This window comes from Osmerus eperlanus, chromosome 4 (genome assembly GCF_963692335.1).
Source record: "Osmerus eperlanus chromosome 4, fOsmEpe2.1, whole genome shotgun sequence".
Classification (NCBI taxonomy): domain Eukaryota; kingdom Metazoa; phylum Chordata; class Actinopteri; order Osmeriformes; family Osmeridae; genus Osmerus; species Osmerus eperlanus.
Window position 1 is genome coordinate 19,075,079 of NC_085021.1, and position 21,530 is coordinate 19,096,608.

At 51.4% G+C, this 21,530-nt stretch overlaps 1 protein-coding gene across 3 annotated transcripts in view; it reads left to right on the plus strand.

The window, feature by feature from the left end:
* Window positions 1-21,530, plus strand: part of nav1a (neuron navigator 1a) — an 82,927-nt gene that overhangs the window by 57,136 nt on the left and 4,261 nt on the right. For 2 of the 3 annotated variants that reach the window (XM_062459955.1, XM_062459957.1), the window contains 24 exons: window positions 2,319-2,457; window positions 4,803-5,112; window positions 8,942-9,776; window positions 9,933-10,433; window positions 11,146-11,187; window positions 11,806-11,945; window positions 12,072-12,254; window positions 12,403-12,455; window positions 12,782-12,805; window positions 13,037-13,114; window positions 14,378-14,461; window positions 16,440-16,551; window positions 16,718-16,839; window positions 17,862-18,046; window positions 18,371-18,530; window positions 18,647-18,845; window positions 18,949-19,046; window positions 19,399-19,494; window positions 19,664-19,835; window positions 20,013-20,296; window positions 20,404-20,555; window positions 20,688-20,759; window positions 20,882-21,108; window positions 21,335-21,453. In XM_062459955.1, coding sequence (XP_062315939.1) covers window positions 2,319-2,457; window positions 4,803-5,112; window positions 8,942-9,776; window positions 9,933-10,433; window positions 11,146-11,187; window positions 11,806-11,945; window positions 12,072-12,254; window positions 12,403-12,455; window positions 12,782-12,805; window positions 13,037-13,114; window positions 14,378-14,461; window positions 16,440-16,551; window positions 16,718-16,839; window positions 17,862-18,046; window positions 18,371-18,530; window positions 18,647-18,845; window positions 18,949-19,046; window positions 19,399-19,494; window positions 19,664-19,835; window positions 20,013-20,296; window positions 20,404-20,555; window positions 20,688-20,759; window positions 20,882-21,108; window positions 21,335-21,453 — 4,387 coding nt within the window. Of the gene's footprint in view, window positions 1-2,318; window positions 2,458-4,802; window positions 5,113-8,941; window positions 9,777-9,932; window positions 10,434-11,145; window positions 11,188-11,805; window positions 11,946-12,071; window positions 12,255-12,402; window positions 12,456-12,781; window positions 12,806-13,036; window positions 13,115-14,377; window positions 14,462-16,436; window positions 16,552-16,717; window positions 16,840-17,861; window positions 18,047-18,370; window positions 18,531-18,646; window positions 18,846-18,948; window positions 19,047-19,398; window positions 19,495-19,663; window positions 19,836-20,012; window positions 20,297-20,403; window positions 20,556-20,687; window positions 20,760-20,881; window positions 21,109-21,334; window positions 21,454-21,530 lie in introns of all 3 variants that reach the window. The other variant, XM_062459956.1, reaches the window with a different exon arrangement.

Genomic DNA, 21,530 nt, shown 5'->3' on the forward strand with positions numbered 1-21,530 from the left:
CCCGAAGACGCCTCGGAGACTCATCCAGCGAGCGGGCGATGAAAAACAGAGTGGCTGCCTGGAGGATTGAGTCTGCATCCTAACTCTGTTAGTGTTGCACACACTCAGCGAGGACAGGCCGTTTACTGTCTGTGTGATCTCACCGGTGTGTGTGTGTGTGGTAATTCATCGTGTTTGTGTTAAGTGCTAGTCGGTAAGGCCTCCAGACCATTATATTTCTACCTGTTAAGGACTGGATTAGACAGCCATGCAGAGGACATGTATTATCTTTTGGTTGGTAGGTTTACGTTGGTTTAAGTGCAGTTCTATGGGCGTACGTACAGCCCTATGTGACATTGCTTATAAAAAGCTAAAGGTTACACAAATTCAATGAGTTTATTATGAGTATCTAGGCAACATAGTTACAGTAGTCCAGACCTCCTCCAGTCTGAGAGACAGTATCGCTATGTGCCATCTGGGCTGGGTAGAATGTCTGGAATCTATGATATGGCCGAACGAGACACACCCACCACCAACACGCCTTGCCCATGTGATCCAGTCGATGATCGGCATTCTTCTGTAAGCAGATGGGCGAGGCATTTTAGCAGTGAGCTTCTATCACACTGCTACACTCTTATCTGAGCACAACAGCTACCCCGGTGTTTCACGTTCATCAATAGTCATTTATGTCCTACCTGCATGGTCTATAAATAGCCAGTCCGGTGTCTGTGAAGCTTATCTACCACAGTCTCCAGTGTGTGTGTGTGCGTGTGGGTGAGCCGATATCAGTCAGCTTATTTGGAGTGTAGAGGGCACAGTTTAGTGGGTTTCGGGGTGACACACCATGCAGTGCGCAGTGTGGGCTCAGTGTGGAGGTGGTGTGCGGACCATCAAAGAGTTCTTCTCTTTGAAGCCTGGGACTGAGCCCAGACACAAACCGCTATCCACCAGACTTTGTCATAAACGGAAGTGAGAGCCAGACAGATCTCTCTCCCTCTCGGGTCTCTCTCGGGTCTCCCTCGGCTGTGCTCTTCTGACCTTAATTTGACTGACACGTCGGGAGGACGGCTACTGCAGACGCGCTCGTGTTTCCAGGGCGATGTGTTTGGAGAGGAAAGGGGGGGGGGCTATCAATCACCCGCATTCACCCCCTCCTCCTCTCCCCCCTCTAACCTACCCCCGGGGTACAGTGTGACCCACGGAGGCACCCATCCGGAAGGCAAACTCGCCGATTCCTCATGCCCTGCCCCCTCCTCCCCCACTACCCCACCCTTCATTAGACCCAACCTTATAGAACGCCTCCCAGTATCATTACCCATTGACCCCCATACAGTACAGCACACACACACTTTACCTTCCCAACCTCATGAGATAAATGAGAGCCCCCATGCAACCCACCCCCTACCTTCCTGACCCACATACAGTGCCCCTAACCTCCACTCTCCAGATGGACGCCCACCCTCACCCCACCCCCACCCTCCTCCCTGGCTCCTACAGGTCACCGTGTGCAGTGTCCCATCCTCCAGTCCTCCTTCCTCGGGTCATGGGCTCTGTGGGCCCGCCTGCCTGCTCCGCAGACACTCTCCAGTCCTGTGTGACAGGCCTCAGTCGCCCGGGTTACAGGAGGAATACTCAGATATATACAGACATGAGTGTGTAGGAGGCCAACAGCCAGACAGATAGTCTGATAGTGAGTGTGTATGCGTCAGTGTCTGTTGTGTGCAAATGCGTCTTTGTGTGTGCTTGAGTGTTGCATGTGCTCGGGTTGTTGTGTGTGTGTGTGTACAGTCAGGGTGTGAAAGTCTGTGTTAAAACCAGGCTGATACAGTACAGTATGTGGATCACTGCTATAAATATAGCCTCTCTCGCAATGAATATTTCATTGGACAAGCAAAAGATAAGAGAGCAGACGGCTGCTGATGTAACTTATCTGGTAGAGGGTTCATACCCTAGAGAGCTTGCACACACAGGGAAAATTAATCGACGGGGGAAATATGTGCGCGTGTGGATTAGGAGGGGTGCACTGTCAGGTTCATTTCTATCTACTTTGGGGTCAGATGGCTGAGCGGTTAGTGAGTCGAGCTATTAATCAGAAGGTTGTTGGTTCGATTCCCGGCCGTGCCAAATTATGTTGTGTCCTTGGGCAGGGCACTTCACCCTACTTGCCTCGGGGGGAATGTCCCTGTACTTTACTGTAAGTCGCTCTGGATAAGAGCGTCTGCTAAATGTAAATGTACTTATTCAAGTATTTTTGTAAAATTTTTGTAAAATGCTTGATGAGTAACTAGTGCTGACCTGTATGGTTCTAACGGTCACTTCCTGTTTCCTGTTTCCTGCAGCTGGGATGAGAGCAGCTCCATCAGCAGCGGCCTGAGTGACGGCTCTGACAACCTCAGCTCAGAGGAGTTCAACGCCAGCCCCACCCTCACCTCCCTCCCCACCACACCCATAGGCTCCCGACGGAACTCCGCCATTGTGGTGAGGAACACACACACAGATACCTACATATGTACATACACACACACACACAAATGGACACTGACAGATTGTCCCACTCTATGCTGGCTTAGAGGACTATTGATCCCAGTTTATCCAGTTCAGTATTGATGATAGGCTGAGAGATGTCACACACTCCATAAGCACCACACACACACACACACACACATGCTGTGGTATTGTTATCTATAGGATAATAAGGATTGCTGTACAAACGCTCTTTTACACCTCCTGCAAAACAATCAATATATCGTGCACTGCACTTGTTCCAGCCGCTACACACCACAAGGGAGGAGAAGATGGTGCACACACAGTCTCTCTCTCACACACACACACACACACACACACACACACACACAGTTACCCCACATTGAGTTAATATTCATGCTGACTGATCATTTCTCTCCTATAGGTCTAGCTGCAGCAGCAAAGGTGTCAGACAAGTGTGTGTGTGTTCTTGCTTGTGCGTGTCTGTGTGTGTGCGTGTGTGTGTGTGTGTGTGGGCGGCGTTCCTCAGTCTGTCTGATATAGGTCACACCTCCGCAGTGCTGCTCCTATAGCTGTAGTAGTGGGAGGGAGAGAGGGAGAGCGAGAGAGAGAGAGACGCAGCGTCACCATAGCAACCTCAGCACTGGGATGCTGAGGGTGCGGAATGGGGCTTTGTCTCCTCCGGTACACTGAAGGACATGTCTAGAACACGGCCTTCTGCACACACACACACGCTCACACACACACACACACACACTCACACACGCTCACACACACACACACTCACACACGCGCTCACACACTCTCTCACACACACTCACACAGACGCTCACACACACGCTCACACAAAGCCATCTGCAGTTCCGCATGCGGGCCAGCAAAAGACCCGCGGCCCCTCCCATCACGCCTTGTTACAGTAACCATAGAAACCATTACCACCCCCTAAAGCATAATTCATTGCCATAGCTACCAACATGCAGCCTCCATCCCATAGTGCCAAATACACATGGCTTACTGCGGCAATATCGCTCTCTCTCTCTCTCTCTCTCTCTCTCTCTCTCTCTCTCTCTCTCTCTCTCTCTCTCTCTCTCGCTCCTTCTATCTCTCTCTCTTTCTGTCTTTCGGTATTTCTCATTTCCTCTGAGGCCCGTGTGACCTTCCCAGCATCCCTGTTCCTTCCTCCTCTCTGGGCCCTCGCCACGCAGAGAGGAAAGATGGAGGGAGGACGGCACGTTAGAGAGGGCGCACAACGAGGGCACAGGGAAAAGATGAAAGCGAGCGAATATTTAGAGACAAAGTGTTCCCAAACTCTGTCTCAGTGCACACACACACACACACACACACTCACACACACAGACACACACACACACATTCCACAGACAAACGTTCACATTCCACAGACAATGTGAAGCTTTTCAGGGGGTCTGTTGGTTTTAATAAAGGAGGAATTTGCCATATTAGTCTTTAGGGCATTGTTGTATAATATACCAACCTGACGTGAACACACACACACTTTCTCTCTCGCACACGGCTCCATGCAGGCTGCAGGCCTTGTGCAAAGTACCAAAAGCTTCCTGAGAAATAATCTTCTTCCTATGATGAACCTGAGCGCAGACACAGACACACACACGTCAGGCCTTAACTTAAACATGACCTCCATTTCTTATTTCCTTTAGGTCATTGTTTGACATTTTTCCTTATTGGATTACCTCCAGATTGGGCTGTTTGTTGTCTCTGCTCCGTAGGCCTGTGTGCTAGGCAGACGAGCCTGCGTGTGCTAGCCAGGCTCTCCTCTCGCTAAAGGCAACCTCAGGGTTAGCTCGTCTTTGAAGTGTCAAAGTAGAGGATTAGATAGATAGAGTGGAGATGATGCAGCTGTGTGTATACTTGTGTGTGTGTGTGCGTGTGTGTGTGTGTGTCTTGTGGCTTGGGTCTGAGGGACATGTTATTCCAAAGCTGTAGACAGGGTTATGTGTTATGCCAGCAACTTGAGAAAGGGAGCTCGTTGAACGCCTTTCTGAACTCATCTCTTGTGACTACTATAACTTACACCGTCAGATCCGGCAATGATGTTTAAATACTCTGTCTCTCTCCTCATCTCTCTCCATCTCTCTCTCTTCATCTCTCTCATCTTTTTCTCTCGCCATCGCTCACTCCATCTTTCTCTCATCTTTATCTCTCTCTCTCGCCATCTCTCTCTCCATCTTTCTCTCATCTTTATCTCTCTCTCTCACCATCTCTCTCTCCATCTTTCTCTCATCTTTATCTCTCTCTCTCGCCATCTCTCTCTCCATCTTTCTCTCATCTTTATCTCTCTCTCTCGCCGTCTCTCTCTCCAGATGCGTACGGACGCTGAGAAGCGTTCTCTGGTGGAGAGCGGCCTCTCCTGGGACGGCGACGACACCAAGCCCAGCCGCAAGAGCCTGGGGGGCGGCGGCCTGTACGACACGGGCAGCCTGAAGACCGAGTCGGCCAGCCGCTGGAAGAAGCCCCGGCCGCAGGGGGAGGGCTTAGAGACGGGCTTGAGGGAGCTGAAGAAGCCGCAGACCCTGAGCCAATCGGCCGTGCTGAAGAAAGGGGGGCGTAACCCGCCCGTGGGAGTCACCTCCCCCATCACGCACACGTCACAGGGCGCGCTCAAAGTGGCAGGTGAGCGAAACGTCCCGCACGGTTATCGACAGGTGTCAAGTCTTCTCCTCTCCTCACTTTCTGTCCTTCTTCATCTTTCACTCTCGAAAGCATGTATGGACACAAACACACACACACTACCACAGCTGCAGCTTACTCTCCGGGGGGTTATGGTGGTAGTGCCATGTATCAAACGCCCTTTGCCACCCACTCCCTTCCTGACATCCCCCCCCCCCCCCCTCTCTCTTTCTCTCAAACACACACACACCCACACAGGCTGTGTTTTTCTGGCCCAGTGATCCAGCCTCTCCCATCCACGCTTTCTTTTCAGGCTGGCACAATTTATATGGCTAACATAAAGGCCTTGTGCTCAGGGAAACAAGTACAGTGTGTGTGTATGTGATGTTTGTTTGTGCCAGCCAACAATGTGCTACCATCAACGCTTAACATTTAGGACCAAAGCACACCACACACACACACACACACACACACAATGAGCACAATGGCTCAGTTTGTGCAGCTGGCTTTTTAAAACACACCATCTGTGTGAGTTTTACGTAAGCAGACACACACTTTCAAACACACACACACACACACAACATCAAAACAGGATATATGTGCCAACCAGTGTATGCCAGTTAGACTGAGGGGGCACTGCCAGTGTTAAAATACTGGCCGTGGCAAACACAGCCATTGAAAAGGCTGTGATATATGTACCTGGCGGCTATTCGTATTCATTTGAATAGTATCAATCTATCAATGTGTCCTACTTAATCTGTCTCTCTCTTGTCCAATGTAATTAGCTGGATGATGAACAGGAATGGGAGCAGATGGACTAGTTCCTGTTGTCTGACCAGTGGAGATTAGAACCTATAAAGACAACAGCATGAGACATTCTTTAGTCTCACGGGGTGTGTGTGTGTGTGTGTGGCTGCATGGCAGTATTTAAGAGAGAGAGAGAGAGAGAGGTGTGAGATCCTGGGTGGTGTGTACTGGTATAGTGAAGGTGTTCATCATTCCGATCTTCGACTTTGGTCCCTTGAAAGACCATGTCTTTCAAACCAGAACTCACAGACACACACACAGGTTCACGCTATGATGCTTGGTGTCGGAGGGTGTCAGCAGAATTCTGCTTAGGAATGAGATGGAATGCACCCCAACCATACCCCCCCCCCCCCCACACACACACACACACACACTCACACAGACAAAAACACACAGACACACACTAGGTATGACACAAGCACACTCCTCATTGAAAAACCAGAATGACAGCAGAATGAGGCCACTTGGGAAGAATGTAGAAAGCCAGACCACAGTCTGTCTGTCTGTCTGTCTGTCTGTCTGTGGATGCGTGTGCTGTGGTGTGTAATAATGAAAGTGACGAATACAGATCTGGGAAGCACATCTTCATTTCATCTTCCCTCCTCTTTCCATGAAGCTGGTGGGGGTCTGAGACGGTGGACCTGTCTGTCTGTCTGCCTTTCTGCCTGTCTCTGAATGTGTGCCTTCCTGTCTGTCTGTCTCTGAATGTGTGCCTGCCTGTCTGTCTGTCTGAATGTGTGCCTGCCTGTCTGAATGTGTGCTTGTCTGTCTGTCTGTCTGCATTTAGACATTTACATTTAGTCATTTAGCAGACGCTCTTATCCAGAGCGACTTACAGTAAGTACAGGGACATTCCCCCTGAGGCAAGTAGGGTGAAGTGCCTTGCCCAAGGACACAACGTCATTTTTTTCACAGCCGGGAATCGAACCGGTAACCTTCAGATTACTAGCCCGACTCCCTTACCGCTCAGCCACCTCACTCCCCTGCATTTAGTCATTTAGCAGACGCTCTTATCCAGAGCGACTTACAGTAAGTACAGGGACATTCCCCCCGAGGCAAGTAGGGTGAAGTGCCTTGCCCAAGGACACAACGTCATTTGGCACGGCTGGGAATTGAATTGGCAACCTTCAGATTACTAGCCCGACTCCCTCACCGGTCAGCCATCTGACTCCCTGTCTGAATGTGTGCCTGCCTGTCTGTCTGTCTGAATGTGTGCCTGTCTGTCTGTCTCTGAATGTGTGCCTGCCTGTCTGTCTCTGTGCCTCCACCTCTCTGTCTACCTGTCTTTCTAGCTGTCTCCCTGCCTGCCTGCCTGTCTGTCTAACTGTGTTTATTGCAATCATTCTCCAACTGAAGTGACTACCACTTGTCTCAGCTGTCCCCAGTTGTGGTGTGTGTGATGCCACAGTCTCATTGGGTGGTCTAGGCATGCGGGCCTGGCTTCTCTGTAGAGAGTGTAGATATGAGGGATGGAGGTAATTAGTCCACAGTAGGCCTAAATCATATCTGTCTGATGACATCAGCAGTATGTGCTTTGTCTCTTCAGCGCTGGGTGCTGCAAATCAGGCCTCATTTATGTCACTGTTAATCAGAAATAACGTTTTTCTCTTACTCCGAGAGGAAAAAGAATTGGGAGTGAGGGAGAGAGAGAGAGAGAGAGAGAGAGAGAGAGAGGGAGAGGGAGGGAGAGAGAGAGAGAGAGAGAGAGAGAGAGAGAGAGAGAGAGAGAGAGAGAGAGAGAGAGAGAGAGAGAGAGAGAGAGAGAGAGAGAGAGAGAGCAGGCGGGAGCAAGAGAAAGTGTTTGTTAGTGTTTTATTTCTCCCTGCGTAATCTTGTCTGTTAGTATAATGACTCTGGATTTGCGGTTGACAGATGGATGGAGTTAGTGAAGGGTAAGCCCAGTTCATTCACATTTACCAACAACTTCTGATACAGTGACACATTCCTTTGCAGGGCCCAGTAGCTGCTAATGTCTGGGATTCGGGGTGGTATATGTGAGTGTGTGTACGTGTGGTGTGGTTATTTCTGAAGGTGAGTGTGTGACTTTGTTAATGTGTGTGTGTGTGTGTGTGTGTATTGCGGCTTTTTAAATAGTTGTAAGTGACTCCAGATGTCCCTGGGCAGCATGCTGGTGGGTCTCCTCCAACTGCCGTCCTTTGACTGTGTTAATGCCATGAATATAAACCTCCCCTAACTACTCCCATTAGAGACAGATCTGTAACTGTGTGTATGTGTGTGTATGTGTGGGTCTCTGTATGTGTGTGTGTGTGTGTGTGTGTGTGGCTTGGTGCTCCATTGCCTGTGTGGAGCTGTGCACTATGATTCCTACTCACTCCAACATAATTTTAAAATATTATTTTCAGCCCAAATTTCCACTCAATTCATTGAATGCCTCTTGTAGTCAGTGGTTAAAGCAAGTCCATTAGCCCCGGAAAGGATTCTGTATCTGTGAGCTCCACTCAGACTGACCTGAGGGGAGACTCTATCTACGGCCCTATAGAACCATGTAGGGAGTCATCGAGCCATGTTCCACCTCAGTCATTAGGAATCACACACAAAAACACACCGTACCAGTTTGAGCGCTAGTTTTCCATTGCAGGGTTAATCGCACAGCGCACAAACACACTCACACACACAGTCCGGTACAGACGCATTTTGCGGGAAAGTTGTCTATTTTATCTCAGAGGGGTGGAAAAGAGGAGTAAGTGAATGATACCGGTGAATCAGGGTGGGTCTAACTGAAGTTCATGACCTTTCTGTGGGGGTATTTTTAGTAAGAGCACTGTTACAGCCTGCGTAGGTGTCCAGTTAGGACTGGATGCACAAAGCGAAATAAATTGTAGTCATTCCAGTAATATAATGTATGTTGTGTCTAGTCATCAAGAACTGACATCCTCTCTTACTCTCTCTTTTTCCCTCCCTCCCTCCCAACTTCACTTTTTTCCTCCCCTCCATCTTTCTCTGTCTCTCCTCCTCTCTCCATCTCCTCTCCCCCCCCCCCCTGCTTGTTCTTCTCCCCCTCCAGCCCTAGCTAAGTCTGACGGCAAGGTGGTGGATAAGTCTCGCCTGGCCATCCGGTCCTCCGGTCTGCAGCGCTCATGCTCGGACGCCGGTAAAGAACCGCGAGTAGGCGGGGCTGGCGAGCAGCGGAAGCCCCCCTCCGGCCTGGTCCGCCCCGCCACCGCCGGAGGAAACTTCGGCTACAAGAAGCCTGCGCCGTCACTCGGTAACGGCACCACCGGCACGGCAACCGTCACGACCACCAACGGCTCATCCATCTGCGGCGGCTCGGCCACCGTCGGCAAGATCCCCAAATCCTCCGGCATCCCCGTGAAACCGTCCTGCGGCGGCAGCGGAGGAGCCGGCAGCAGGAAAACCAGTCTGGACGTGTCGGGCAGTGAGCACAGCGGCTTCCTGTCCCCCAGCGCCAGGAACTCTGTCCAGTACCGCTCTCTGCCCAGGCCGGCCAAGACCAGCACGCTCAGCCTCACCAAGCCCACGGCCGGACGGCCTGTCAGCAGCAGCATGGACGCTGGCTGCGGCCAGCTGAGCGTCAAGCCCTTCAGCACCATGCACAGCCCGGCCAGCCAGGGCTCCCGCCTGAAGGAGCCCGGCTCCGGGCTTGGCGGGAGCGGCCTGGGCAAGGCTGGAGGCCGGGGCATTCCCAGCCCCGGGCCTGTCAACCAGACCGACAGGGAGAAGGAGAAGGAGCGAGCCAAGGCCAAGGCGGTGGGCTCGGACTCGGAGTGCGGAGGAGGAGAGAGGGCGTCGGCGTTGAAGACCCCCGGAGAGAAGCTCCAGGGGCTCAGGCCGCCCAGCTCGGGGAAGGGGGCGGAGCCACTCTCAGCCAACACACACAGGTACGAGGAGACGAGGACTCTGCAGCATGCACAAGCTTGCATAATGTTCACACAGATGCTTGAACCCACACACACACACTCACACTCACACACTCCTGTTGTGGTTCCTGTCTGGTGTCTCCCCCCTCTCTGACTCCTCTCCCTTGTCTCTTCCAGGCTGTCAGGGGTTAGGACCCTGGGGAAGCCTCCATCTATGGTTCACCTGGACAAGCTCAGCTCCAGCAGTCTGGAGGTGGGGATGGGCATCCAGGACCCCCTGCCCCCCAAAATTCCCCCCTACTCCAAGCTCCAGGATCTGGTCAGCTCTGGGGGATGCACCACTACCCCTTGCCTGACCCCCAGTCCGGCCCCCCTCCTTAACGTCAACTCCTCAGCCTGCTTCTCTGGCCCTGGGCTGGGCCCCAGGCAGGGCTCAGCCCTGGGGGTCGGCGGGGTCGCTGGGAGCGGCTCCCCCCTGCTTTACCCCCGTCTCTCCGGGCTCCATCGGAGCATGGAGTCCCTGCCCCTCCAGATGAGCCTGGCCCCAGAGCCCCAGGACAGGGAGAGGCTTGCCGGAGGCTACCCAGGCACGGAGCAGCGAGACAGGGATAGACAGGAGGAGAGGGTCCCTGGGACCTGGAAGTCTGGGAGTAGGATGTCACTCACTCTTAGTGAAAGGTGAGGAACCCTCATAACGCAAACATACACAAATACACACCAACATACACAACATACACACCAAAACCTGTGTACATTCTACCTCGGATTAAAAACCAGTGTATGTGCTTCCACCTACTGGCCACAAGGAGGAACTGAGCTTCACTTTGGTTTTATTCAGTGGGAGACAGAGACTTCATATCAAATTCACTCTACAATCACAAATGTATGTATGTATATCTAATGGCCTTTAATGGCCCAAATTTAGGTTGTAAACGCTGTACAGACGACACACAAAACTCCAGTGCTACATTTTCCATCTGTTTATACTGAGGCAGCAGTAGGAAGCCATTAGCCTTCTCAACAAACCTCAAGCCAGCAAAATCAGTGTGGCTATTTCAGACTCAGTGTAGTTAAACTACACTGTCGGTTGTTAATAGGGAGTCGCACGTGCACACACACACACGTACACACCCACACACTCGCGCACACAAAGAGCTAGGGCATTATTACTCAGGCCTATTATCAGTGCTTTACAGCTGTAGATGACCGAAGTCGTAATTATATACTGTCTTCAGCTATGCTTTTTTTTGTGTGTGTGTGTGTGTTTCTCCCAGCCTGATGGCGTACACACACACACACACACACACACACAGACACCCTGGCCCTAACACACACCCACACACTTGCAGTCAAAATGATGTCATTTCTTTATCTTTCTGTCCCTCTTCAGTTCCCACAAGGATAGAAACACTCTGCCGAAGAAGGGGCTCAGGTAACTACACTCACACACACACACACTCACACACACACACACACACACACTCACACACACACACACACACTCACACACACACTCACACACACACACACTCACACACACACTCACACACACACACACACTCACACACACACACTCACACACACACACACACTCACACACACACACACACACTCACACACTATCTCACACACATAAGCATGTAGAAACAGGCATACGCAAACACAGATATTGCTTTTCCATACCAACCTGTCAGTCACCATCAGGGTCATGTGACCTTTCCCCCTGTCCCCTCCTTAGACATGTGTCATGTGACTGACTGTGTTAATCCTGGCCGGAGGGCTCTGTATTCACACACAGCAACAGTCACCCAGAGGCATCCATCTTGTTCTTCCCTGACACGTATCCATGTTTGATCCCTATTCAACCTTCCTCACAGTATATGAACTATCATATATGTATGAAAATCATGTGTGACTTAGTGAGTGATGATACCTGATTTGGTACAGTCGGACTGGTCCATGTGTGGTTTGGATCTTATGGAGGGGTGTTTTGGGGGTCCGTTGTGACTGAGCAACACTCTGAGTAACACCCAACCCCCCTTCCCTCCAGTTACAGCAGTCCGTCACAGAGTGAGGAGGAGGGGAAGGAGAGGAGACACTCCCACACCATCCTGAGCCTGACGGACTCCCTCACCCCCCCTCTGCTGCCCTCCCCCACCTCCCTGCCACGCTCCGCCAAGACCAGCGTCGGTTAGTACGGCACACACACACACACACACGCATACTAGCAAACATACATAGAATTGGATATACACAGATGATGGGTGCTGTGTTGTTTTTGTTTATGGATTAAAGTAATCATCCCCACCCCCCCAGTGGCCCCCAGCCCCATCATCTGCCCCCCCAGGATGACCCGCTCCAACAGCATCCCCACCCACGATGCCTCCCTGGAGCTGTATACGTCCCCGCTGGGCAGCACGCTGTCCTTGGCTGAACGCCCCCGCAGCATGGGAATGGTCCGGTCCGGCTCCTTCAGAGACAGGGATCCCAATGATGAGAGTGAGTCCACTGGGATGAAATGGGGGGGGGGGGGGGGGTATCTTTCATTAAGATTTTTAATAGACTTTAATTGAATATTCATATTTTCACATGGATTCATTCTGTTCTCCCTTCTTCTCTGTCTCTCTCTCGTTCTCTTTCTCTGCAGTCCATGGCTCTGTACTCTCTCTGGCCTCCAACGCCTCATCAAACTACTCCTCGGTAAGTGTGTTTGGCATGTCGACTCAGGTGTGTGTGTCTGTGTGTGTCTGAGCATAGGCCCTTGTGTCTAGACCTGTGTCTGAGTGTGTGCACTCTTGCCCTGTGTAATTAGCCTCATGTGCACATGTGTAACCTGGAGTCTGCTGCAGTTCTGCTTCCGGATTGTTCCTTTCTCTCTCTCTGTGTTGTGGGGTGTATGTGTGGTAGACCAGCTGCTGGTTGTAAACACTAATAGAGGTTGTTGCGTTTGCCAATGTCTCCTCTTTCCTACTCCGCTTGTCTTTCTTCACCCCTCTCTTTATGTGCTCTCCCGCATGCATCCCAAGGCTGAGGAGAGGATACAGGGCGAGGTAAGTCTGGTCCTATCTTCCTCCCTCTCTCCCTCCCTCTGTCTTTTCCTTCTCATCTTTCATCCTCAGCCATCTCTTCTTTCCGTCCCCCAGAAAAACGAAATTGTGATTCCGATTCAGTCTCATGAACTGAGCTGTTTCATACCCCACTGGGATGCAAAGATAGGTGCTGTCATGGTATATGTGTTTGACGTATTCACCTTTCACAAGTCCTTCTGTGGTTCCTCACAGCAAATCCGTAAACTGAGGAGGGAGCTGGAGTCTTCCCAGGAGAAAGTGGCGAACCTCACCACCCAGCTCTCCGCTAACGTACGTAGCTTCTCATGCTAATCTAACTGTCGCCTTTATCGCTAGCGTAGTGCCTCTGCATAGAAGAGGGAGAGGAAGGGGGCGAATGAAAACGGTGTGTCCCCCTGCATGTGTGTGTTCTCTGAGTGTGTGTGTGTGTGTGTGTGTGTGTGAGAGATTTCTAATCCCAGAGGCTGTGTCATTGATAGATCATCTCACAGCACTCTAAGCAGTTCCTTTACACACAGCAGAGCTGAATAATGTTCACCTCGGTCTGAACCTGCCTCCGTCAAGTCTCTTCAGCAAACACACGCACGCTCACGCGCAAACACACGCACGCTCACACGCAAACGCACGCTCACGCGCAAACACACGCACGCTCACGCGTAAACACACGCACGCTCACACGCACGCTCGCACGCTCACACGCAAACACTGCATCGCTCCCTTTGTGTTCAGTCTATCGGATGCCACCTCTTCGTTCCGTCCCTGCAAGGTTATCAGCCCAATTTAAAGCTTCACTGTAGCGTTCCTACAGAAGTACTAGCGAGGTCTTTGTCTCAGAGACAGGCTCATCCATATTGTGACGATGTGAGTCTTTGACTCTCTTTGACCTTTATCTGAAAGCAGCAACCAGGGTTTTTCATACCAAACACAATACAGTGTTTAATCATACCGCTGCTCTAATAATCTCCTTCTGTAGGTTGGTCTAGGACACTGCAAGGCATATCCCCAAGCTCCTGCAGGGTTAAAAAGAAGTATGTGTGTGTGTGTGTGATAAGAATGAAAGCTTTCTCATCAAAGGGAGAAATTTGTGCTGGCTTTGTGTTATTACATGGACGAATAGGATGCACACATTCCTATCTTTGGCCCAGAAGGAGGTTGTTTTCCAATGTCATTCGATTCTCCAGTCATTCTAGGATATTCAAGCCATGGGCTGACATCATCTTAACTGATCGAATGAACTTGAATGATTCAATATTGTATTATTCCAGTCTCCAATGCAGTCGGTTTATTAGACTGATTGAGAAATGCTGACTAGAAATATCCCCAGCAGAGTAACCTCTCCTGCAGACAGAGGTTACAATGATATAGCTTCAGTGTGTGTGTGTGTGTGTGTGTGTGTGTGTGTGTGTGTGTGTGTGTGTGTGTGTGTGTGTGTGTGTGTGTGTGTGTGTGTGTGCGTGTGTGTGCGTGTGTGTGTGGGTGTGGGTGTGTGCGTGGGTGTGTGAGTGAGTGTTCTTAAATCTGACATTTAATTTTGTTTCTCCGACTTCTGAGCAGGCAAATCTGGTGGCAGCCTTTGAGCAGAGTCTGGCCCTGATGACCACACGCCTGCAGAGTCTGTCTGTCAGCCAGGAGCAGAAGGTACTCAGAGTTACCCAACACAACCCCAACACTAACCAACACTGCCCCAACACTAACCGACACTACCCAACACAGCCCCAACACAGCCCCAACACAGCCCCAACACTACCCAACACTACCCAACACTACCCAACACAGCCCCAACACAGCCCCAACACTAACCAACACTAACCAACACAGCCCCAACACTAACCAACACAGCCCCAACACTACCCAACACTAACCAACATTACCCAACACAGCCCAACACAGCCCCAACACAGCCCCAACACAGCCCCAACACAGCCCCAACACAGCCCCAACACTACCCAACACAGCCCCAACACAGCCCCAACACTACCCAACACAGCCCCAACACTAAGCAACACTAACCAACACAGCCCCAACACTAACCAACACTAACCAACACAGCCCCAACACTAACCAACACAGCCCCAACACTACCCAACACAGCCCCAACACTAACCAACACAGCCCCAACACAGCCCAACACAGCCCAACACAGCCCCAACACAGCCCCAACACTACCCAACACAGCCCCAACACAGCCCAACACAGCCCCAACACTACCCAACATAGCCCCAACACTACCCAACACTACCCAACACAGCCCTAACACAGCCCCAACACAGCCCAACACTACCCAACATAGCCCCAACACTAGCCAAGACTACCCAACACTACCCAACACAGCCCCAACACTACCCAACACAGCCCCAACACTACCCAACACAGCCCAACATTTAGTCATTTAGCAGACGCGCTTATCCAGAGCGACTTACAGTAAGTACAGGGACATTCCCCCCGAGGCAAGTAGGGTGAAGTGCCTTGCCCAAGGACACAACGTCATTTGACACGGCCGGGAATCGAACCAGTGACCTTCTGATTACTAGCCCGATTTTCTAACCGCTCAGCCACCTGACTAACCCAACACTATCCAACACTGCACCAACACTACCCAACACTTCCCAGCACATCCCAAACACTAAACAACACTACCAGACCCCAAAACTACCCAGCACTACAGCTGCAAATAGTACCACACACCACAGCCCCTAACACCACCCAATACTACCAGCACTCCAATACTACCAGGTCCCCAACACTACCCAAGACAACCAAATCCCAACACTACCTACTTTTATCCTTACCCAACACTATGAGTAACCATCTAGCCAATCAGCACTCAGCACATACATTCCATCTCTCAGACCCTCTATTAAAAACAAGCTAAAGAGGACCCCAAGTGTGTGCTTTAGCACACCGGGCTTTGATCATAAAGCCGAGGAGAGGAGATGAATATGGGTCGGAGGCCCGGGGAGGAGGAGGGGGAGGGGGAGGGGGGAGGGGGGACTGTGAGGGGAGAGTTCCGTGGGGATCTCTTATAGAAACCCTCCCCAAGGGCATGTGTTTTCTTTCTTTCTCCTTTTAGTGCACACACACTCACATTCCAGTATTCTCTCTGTGTGTGTGAGCTGATCAGCCCTGATGGGTGTGTGTACGGGAGAGAGGCCACCTTTCTCTGTCTCTCTCTGTCTCTCTCTCCCTCTCTCTCCCCCATCTCCCTCTCTCTCTCCCCTTCCCTCCCTCCATCCCTGGTTCATGCCCTGCTGCTCCCAGTGAAAGGCCTGTCTAGATCTCTCCAGAGATGGAGTCTTTGTGGGTGTGCCAGCTCACTGACCTGTACAGCACAGCCTTATCGCAGCCGTCCTCTCTGACCTTGAGGGGAGAGGAGAGCCGGTATTGACTCGTACACAATGAGAACCAGAGAGAGGCCCTGTTTAGCCTCCCTTTGTCCATGTAACGGTCGTGGGGGGGGGGGGGGGGGGTGATCCTCCAGGTGTGGAGGATCACAAGCACACACTGACTAAACCCCCAGACTGGCTCATGGATTATGGTATGTGGTATGCTGAGGACTGCTGATGTAAAAGGCAGTGTGTTTAGGGATTGTGTTTGTGCTCCGTTCCGTCTCGAGCAGGACACTGAGCTTGTGGACCTGAGGGACACCATCGAAGCCCTGCAGTCCAAGAACCACGAGGCCCAGGCTGTCATCCAGGGAGCGCTCAACATCTCCGACAGCGCCCCCAAAGGTGAGGATGACTACTGCAGCTCCTTGATAACAAAGAAAATAAGAAAATTATCATTTAATTTGATGAATTGTTTTGAAGTTACACACACACACACATGCACACAAACACAGAAACCATGTAATTGATCCAATAGCTGAGCATCAGTGTGTGTGTGTGTGTGTTTCAGACCTGCGTATGCGTCGTCAGAACTCCTGTGAGAGCATCTCCAGCCTCAACAGTCTGACCAGCCTGTCCAGCATGGGCAGCCTGAAGGACCAGGACGCCAAGAAGAAGAAGAAGAAGAGCTGGGTAGGGGCACACACACCCTCTCACACACACAGAGAACACACACTCACACACACCCACACACTCATACCACACACACACACACACACACACACACACACACACAGAGAACACACACTCACACACACCCACACACTCATACCACACACACACACACACACACACAGAGAACACACACTCACACACACAGAGAACACACACACACACACACACTCATACCACATACACTCACACACACACAGAGACATCGTCCTCCCTGCCTGCTTGTGTATGTTAGCGTCAAATTCAATCCCAGAGAGTGACCTGAGTCTCTCCCTCCTGTCTGTTGTGTTATGTGGATATCTCAGGTGTGTGAGGTAAGTAGACTCAACATGACTCAGCGCTCCAACATGCTTCACCGCTCCAGCAGCATGGTCCACACCCTGGAAAACCAGTTCAAACCGGCTGAATCTCCCAGGGGTCGTCTTCTGCTGTTCCTCTTCGCTAACAGGTGTTTGGAGCTCGGCGCTTTCACCTGGTTAGGAGCAGCAGAGGCGGGCCCTGACAGAGAAGCTTATGAATGTCCGACAGTTGGTCCATCCATGCTGACTTTAACTTGCCCTTCCATAGACTTTCGTGTCGTTCGACTGTCCTGTTGTCATCCAAACACCTGGGACTCTGTTGTCTGTCCATGAATGAACAGACAACAGACTTCTACTTTCTCTTGAGATGTCTGTAAATGTCGACATGTGACTTTAGTTCCGTTGGTTCCTCCTGTAGCTGTGGAACATCCTCCATCTATTTCAGCTCTCTGTGTTTTCACCAGCATTCTCACTGACCCAGTGACCGTGTACTAATTAGCCTCTCACACTTTAAATCTCCACAGTTTGGCTGTGGCAGACATGAGCAGCATGGGTCGACTTATTAACTGTACTAACACAGGCTGTCTTCTTCAGTGGCAACTTTCAGCCTGTTGAGAATCTGTACTTTTCTCTCCTGTTCTCTCTCTCTCTCCATATCTCCTCTTCCATTCTGCCTCCCCTCAGTTGAGGAGCTCCTTCAACAAGGCCTTCAGCATCAAGAAGGGCCCAAAGACCTACTCGGACATCGAGGAGATCGCCACGCCCGATTCCTCCGCCCCCAACTCCCCCAAGATGCCCCACGAGGGGGGAGAAGCAGAGGAGAGCCAGACCCCATCCCTCAAAACCTCCATCTCTGCCACCTCCTCAGTGTGAGTGCCCAGGATCGTCAAACACATCAGCCACACAGTATCATTTGCTTCTTTTGTCTGTTTTTACATACCAGTAATTCAGATGATTAAGTCTCCTTGTCTCAGCGTGTTAGCCGTTAAGCCTATGGCCTTCTTAGAATATTAATCTTTTAGCTTGTTCAGCCTGGGAGCATATGTAATCCTCTCAGTAGATTGACCTGTTAGGCCTGATTACCATGGGTGTAACAATTGCCTATTAACCTCTTTGATAAGGTGGTGGCTTGCCGATTTTCCAGGTTTGCATAGTCGTTTTTGAAAGGTGTGTGTGTGTCTATTGTCTCTCAGGATATTGGAAGGAGAGGAGCCTGAGAGCGAGGAGAGGGTGGTGTCGGAGCTTCGCTCGGAACTCTGGGAAAAAGAGATGAAGTTGACGGATATTAGGTTGGAGGCTTTAAACTCCGCCCACCAGCTGGAGCAACTGAGAGACGCTATGAACAGCATGCAGGTGTGTGTTTGTTCCTTTGCGTGCGTGTGTGTGTTCGTGTGGGTGTACGGAAATAAGGATGTAGGCCGCGTCCTGTGGAGGTGAAACTGAATGATTTATACCTTCCTGCTGCCTAGTCAACCGTGGAGAACTTGAAGGCGGAGAACGACCAGTTGAAGACTGGAGGTCCCGCCCCCCTCCCGACCTCTGGCCCGCCCATGTCCACCTCCCAGCCCTCTGGATTGGCTTCCCTAATGGGGTCCTCAACGAGGCAGCCAATGAGCATGTCCCTCACCAAGTCTTTCAGCCTCAGCTTGAACGACTGCAAAGATCCAGGTAGGACATATACGTACGCACACGTACACACACATACACACACACAAACATACACACGCACACACTACATGAAAACCCACCCTTCTATCTCTCTCGCCATCAGAGCTTTCTCCAGCCGACACACTGAGTGTGTCCTCCCTTCATGATGAGGTGTGTGTGCGTGTGCTGGTGCGCATCAGTGACCAGGGCCCCGTATCTGAGGTAAGCTACAGCAGCAGGAGCATCTCGTCATACCACCGTTTATCTGCAGTCACAAGTCTGCAGTTCTATAATCTCTCTGTGTCTACGTCTCTCTCCCTCTATCCCTCTCCCTCTCTCTCTCTCTCTCTCTCTCTCTCTCTCTCTCTCTCTCTCTCTCTCTCTCTCTCTCTCTCTCTCTCTCTCTCCCTCCCTCTCTCTCTCTCTCTCTCTCTCTCCCTCTGTCTCTCTCTCTCTCTCCCTCTATCCCTCTCCCTCTCTCTCTCTCTCTCTCTCTCTCTCTCTCTCTCTCTCTCTCTCTCTCTCCCTCTGTCTCTCTCCCTCTCGCTCTCTCTCTCTCCCTCTCTCTCTGTAGGAGGGACAGCAGCAGGACTTCTACCTGGGCTCAGTCAGGGTTGGTGGGAGGACGGACTGGGCCTCTCTGGACTCCCTCATTGCCAAGACCTTCAGGGTGAGTCACAAGAGCAGACACTCTCCAACATACAGTAGATGCATGTTACATATACATCGTTTAAAAGAAACAACCAACCAATGACCCTTCTCTCTTCGGGTTTTGCAATAGGCCTGTAGTGTCTCAGAGCTATACAGTTGTAATACTTGTGGTTCTCTTGACTCTACAGGACTACATTTACCAAGTTGATCCTACAGCCAGTCTGGGGCTCACTTGCGATTCGCTGCATAGCTACCAGCTGACTCAAGGAGGGCGGAGGGTGCTGGGGGGAGACAAACCCCTGTCCTCGCCATCCCGTTACCTAGGAAACGGTCCAGGCCGCATTGTTGTCAGTTTGAAAGGTGAGTGCCCTCCATATCAGACTCAGTTCATATGTTAACCCCTTTGCCCCCCAAGAATAGTCAATTTTATATATGAGTGTTTACCAACTTCCTTTTGAATTGTGTTTTTCAAACATTTGAAGTATTTTCCTTTCTAAATCTCTCTCCGAATCTACCCCCCTTACTACCTCTCTCTAGGCCTGAGAGAGAAGTCTGTGGATTCCTTGGTGTTTGAGACGCTGGTGCCCAAGCCCATGATGCAACACTACATCAGCCTGCTGCTGAAGCACAGACGCCTGATTCTGTCTGGGCCCAGCGGCACGGGCAAGACGTACCTGACAACCCGGCTGGCCCGCTACCTGCTGCAGCGCAGTCTCCCAGACACCTCCGACCCCGACCACGAGCCCTCGCCCCCCTCGCCCCCCTCCCCCCTGAGCCACGGGGCCGCCGTCACCTTCAACATGCACCGCCAGTCGCACAAGGTAGCCCCCCCTAGACCTATCATGGCTTTCTGTGGGAACTTGTTTATGTTTGGGGGTAGTGGGTAGCTTCTCAGAGGACGAAAGATCTGGAACAATCTCTTCCACAGGAGCTGCAGCTGTACCTGTCCAACATGGCCAATCAGATAGACCGGGAGAGCTGCGGAGAGCTGCCATTGGTCATCATCCTGGATGACATCAGCGACGCGGTGGCTGTCAGCGAGTTGGTCAATGGGGCTCTCACCTGCAAATACCACAAATGGTCAGTCACATTTAGTTTGTTGTGTGTAGTGATTTGTTCCTCTATTTGAAATAGAATTTTGTACACTGCACATTGAAATCCCTATCATGTCAAATAAAGAGAGTGTCAAATTCGTATTGATTGCTGTTTCAGTCCCTACATCATCGGGACCACCAACCAGCCGGTGAAGATGAGTCCGAACCACGGACTTCACCTCAGCTTTAGGTGAGCTCACGGAAACAGGAGTGGCTCAATTTAGAATCAAATAATCCTCTTTTAACGCCCAGCGTCGAACTGGTTCATCTCCCTGTGTTGTTCATGTCATTTCCCTCTGCCTCTTCTCCCAGGATGGTGACCTTCTCCAACAACGTGGAGCCGGCCAACGGCTTCCTGCTGAGGTACCTCCACCGCAAGGCTGTGGAAGCCCAGACCCAGCAGCCTCCCCAGGACGAGGGGGGCCAGGGCCCCTGCGCCCCTGCCCCCGCCCTGCTCGCTGTCCTGGACTGGGTCCCCCAGCTCTGGTACCACCTCCATACCTTCCTGGAGAAACACAGCACCTCCGACTTCCTCATAGGTGAGCCGGGGGTGAGGGAGTTAGGGGGAGCGGAGGGGGGGGGGGGGGGGGGGGGGGAGGAGAAATATCATATACCTCCAGACCTCTTCCAGACAGTGACGTGAGCAGGGATAGATGGAAGGACAGATTTGGATGTAGATGGTAACATAAGAGGGGGAGCGAAACAGGTGATCTTGTTTGGTTGTTGATGTCGAAGGCATCTTACAGGAAGTCTTTCCTCCCCCAGGCCCCTGCTTCTTCCTGTCATGCCCAGTGACGGTGGCAGAGTTCCGGCCATGGTTCATTGATCTGTGGAACCTCTCTATCATACCTTACCTACAGGAGGGAGCCAAAGATGGCATTAAGGTACATCAGCACACACACAAACTCACACATACCAAAGAGACAAAAACGACACAATTACATAATTATCACTAGTTATG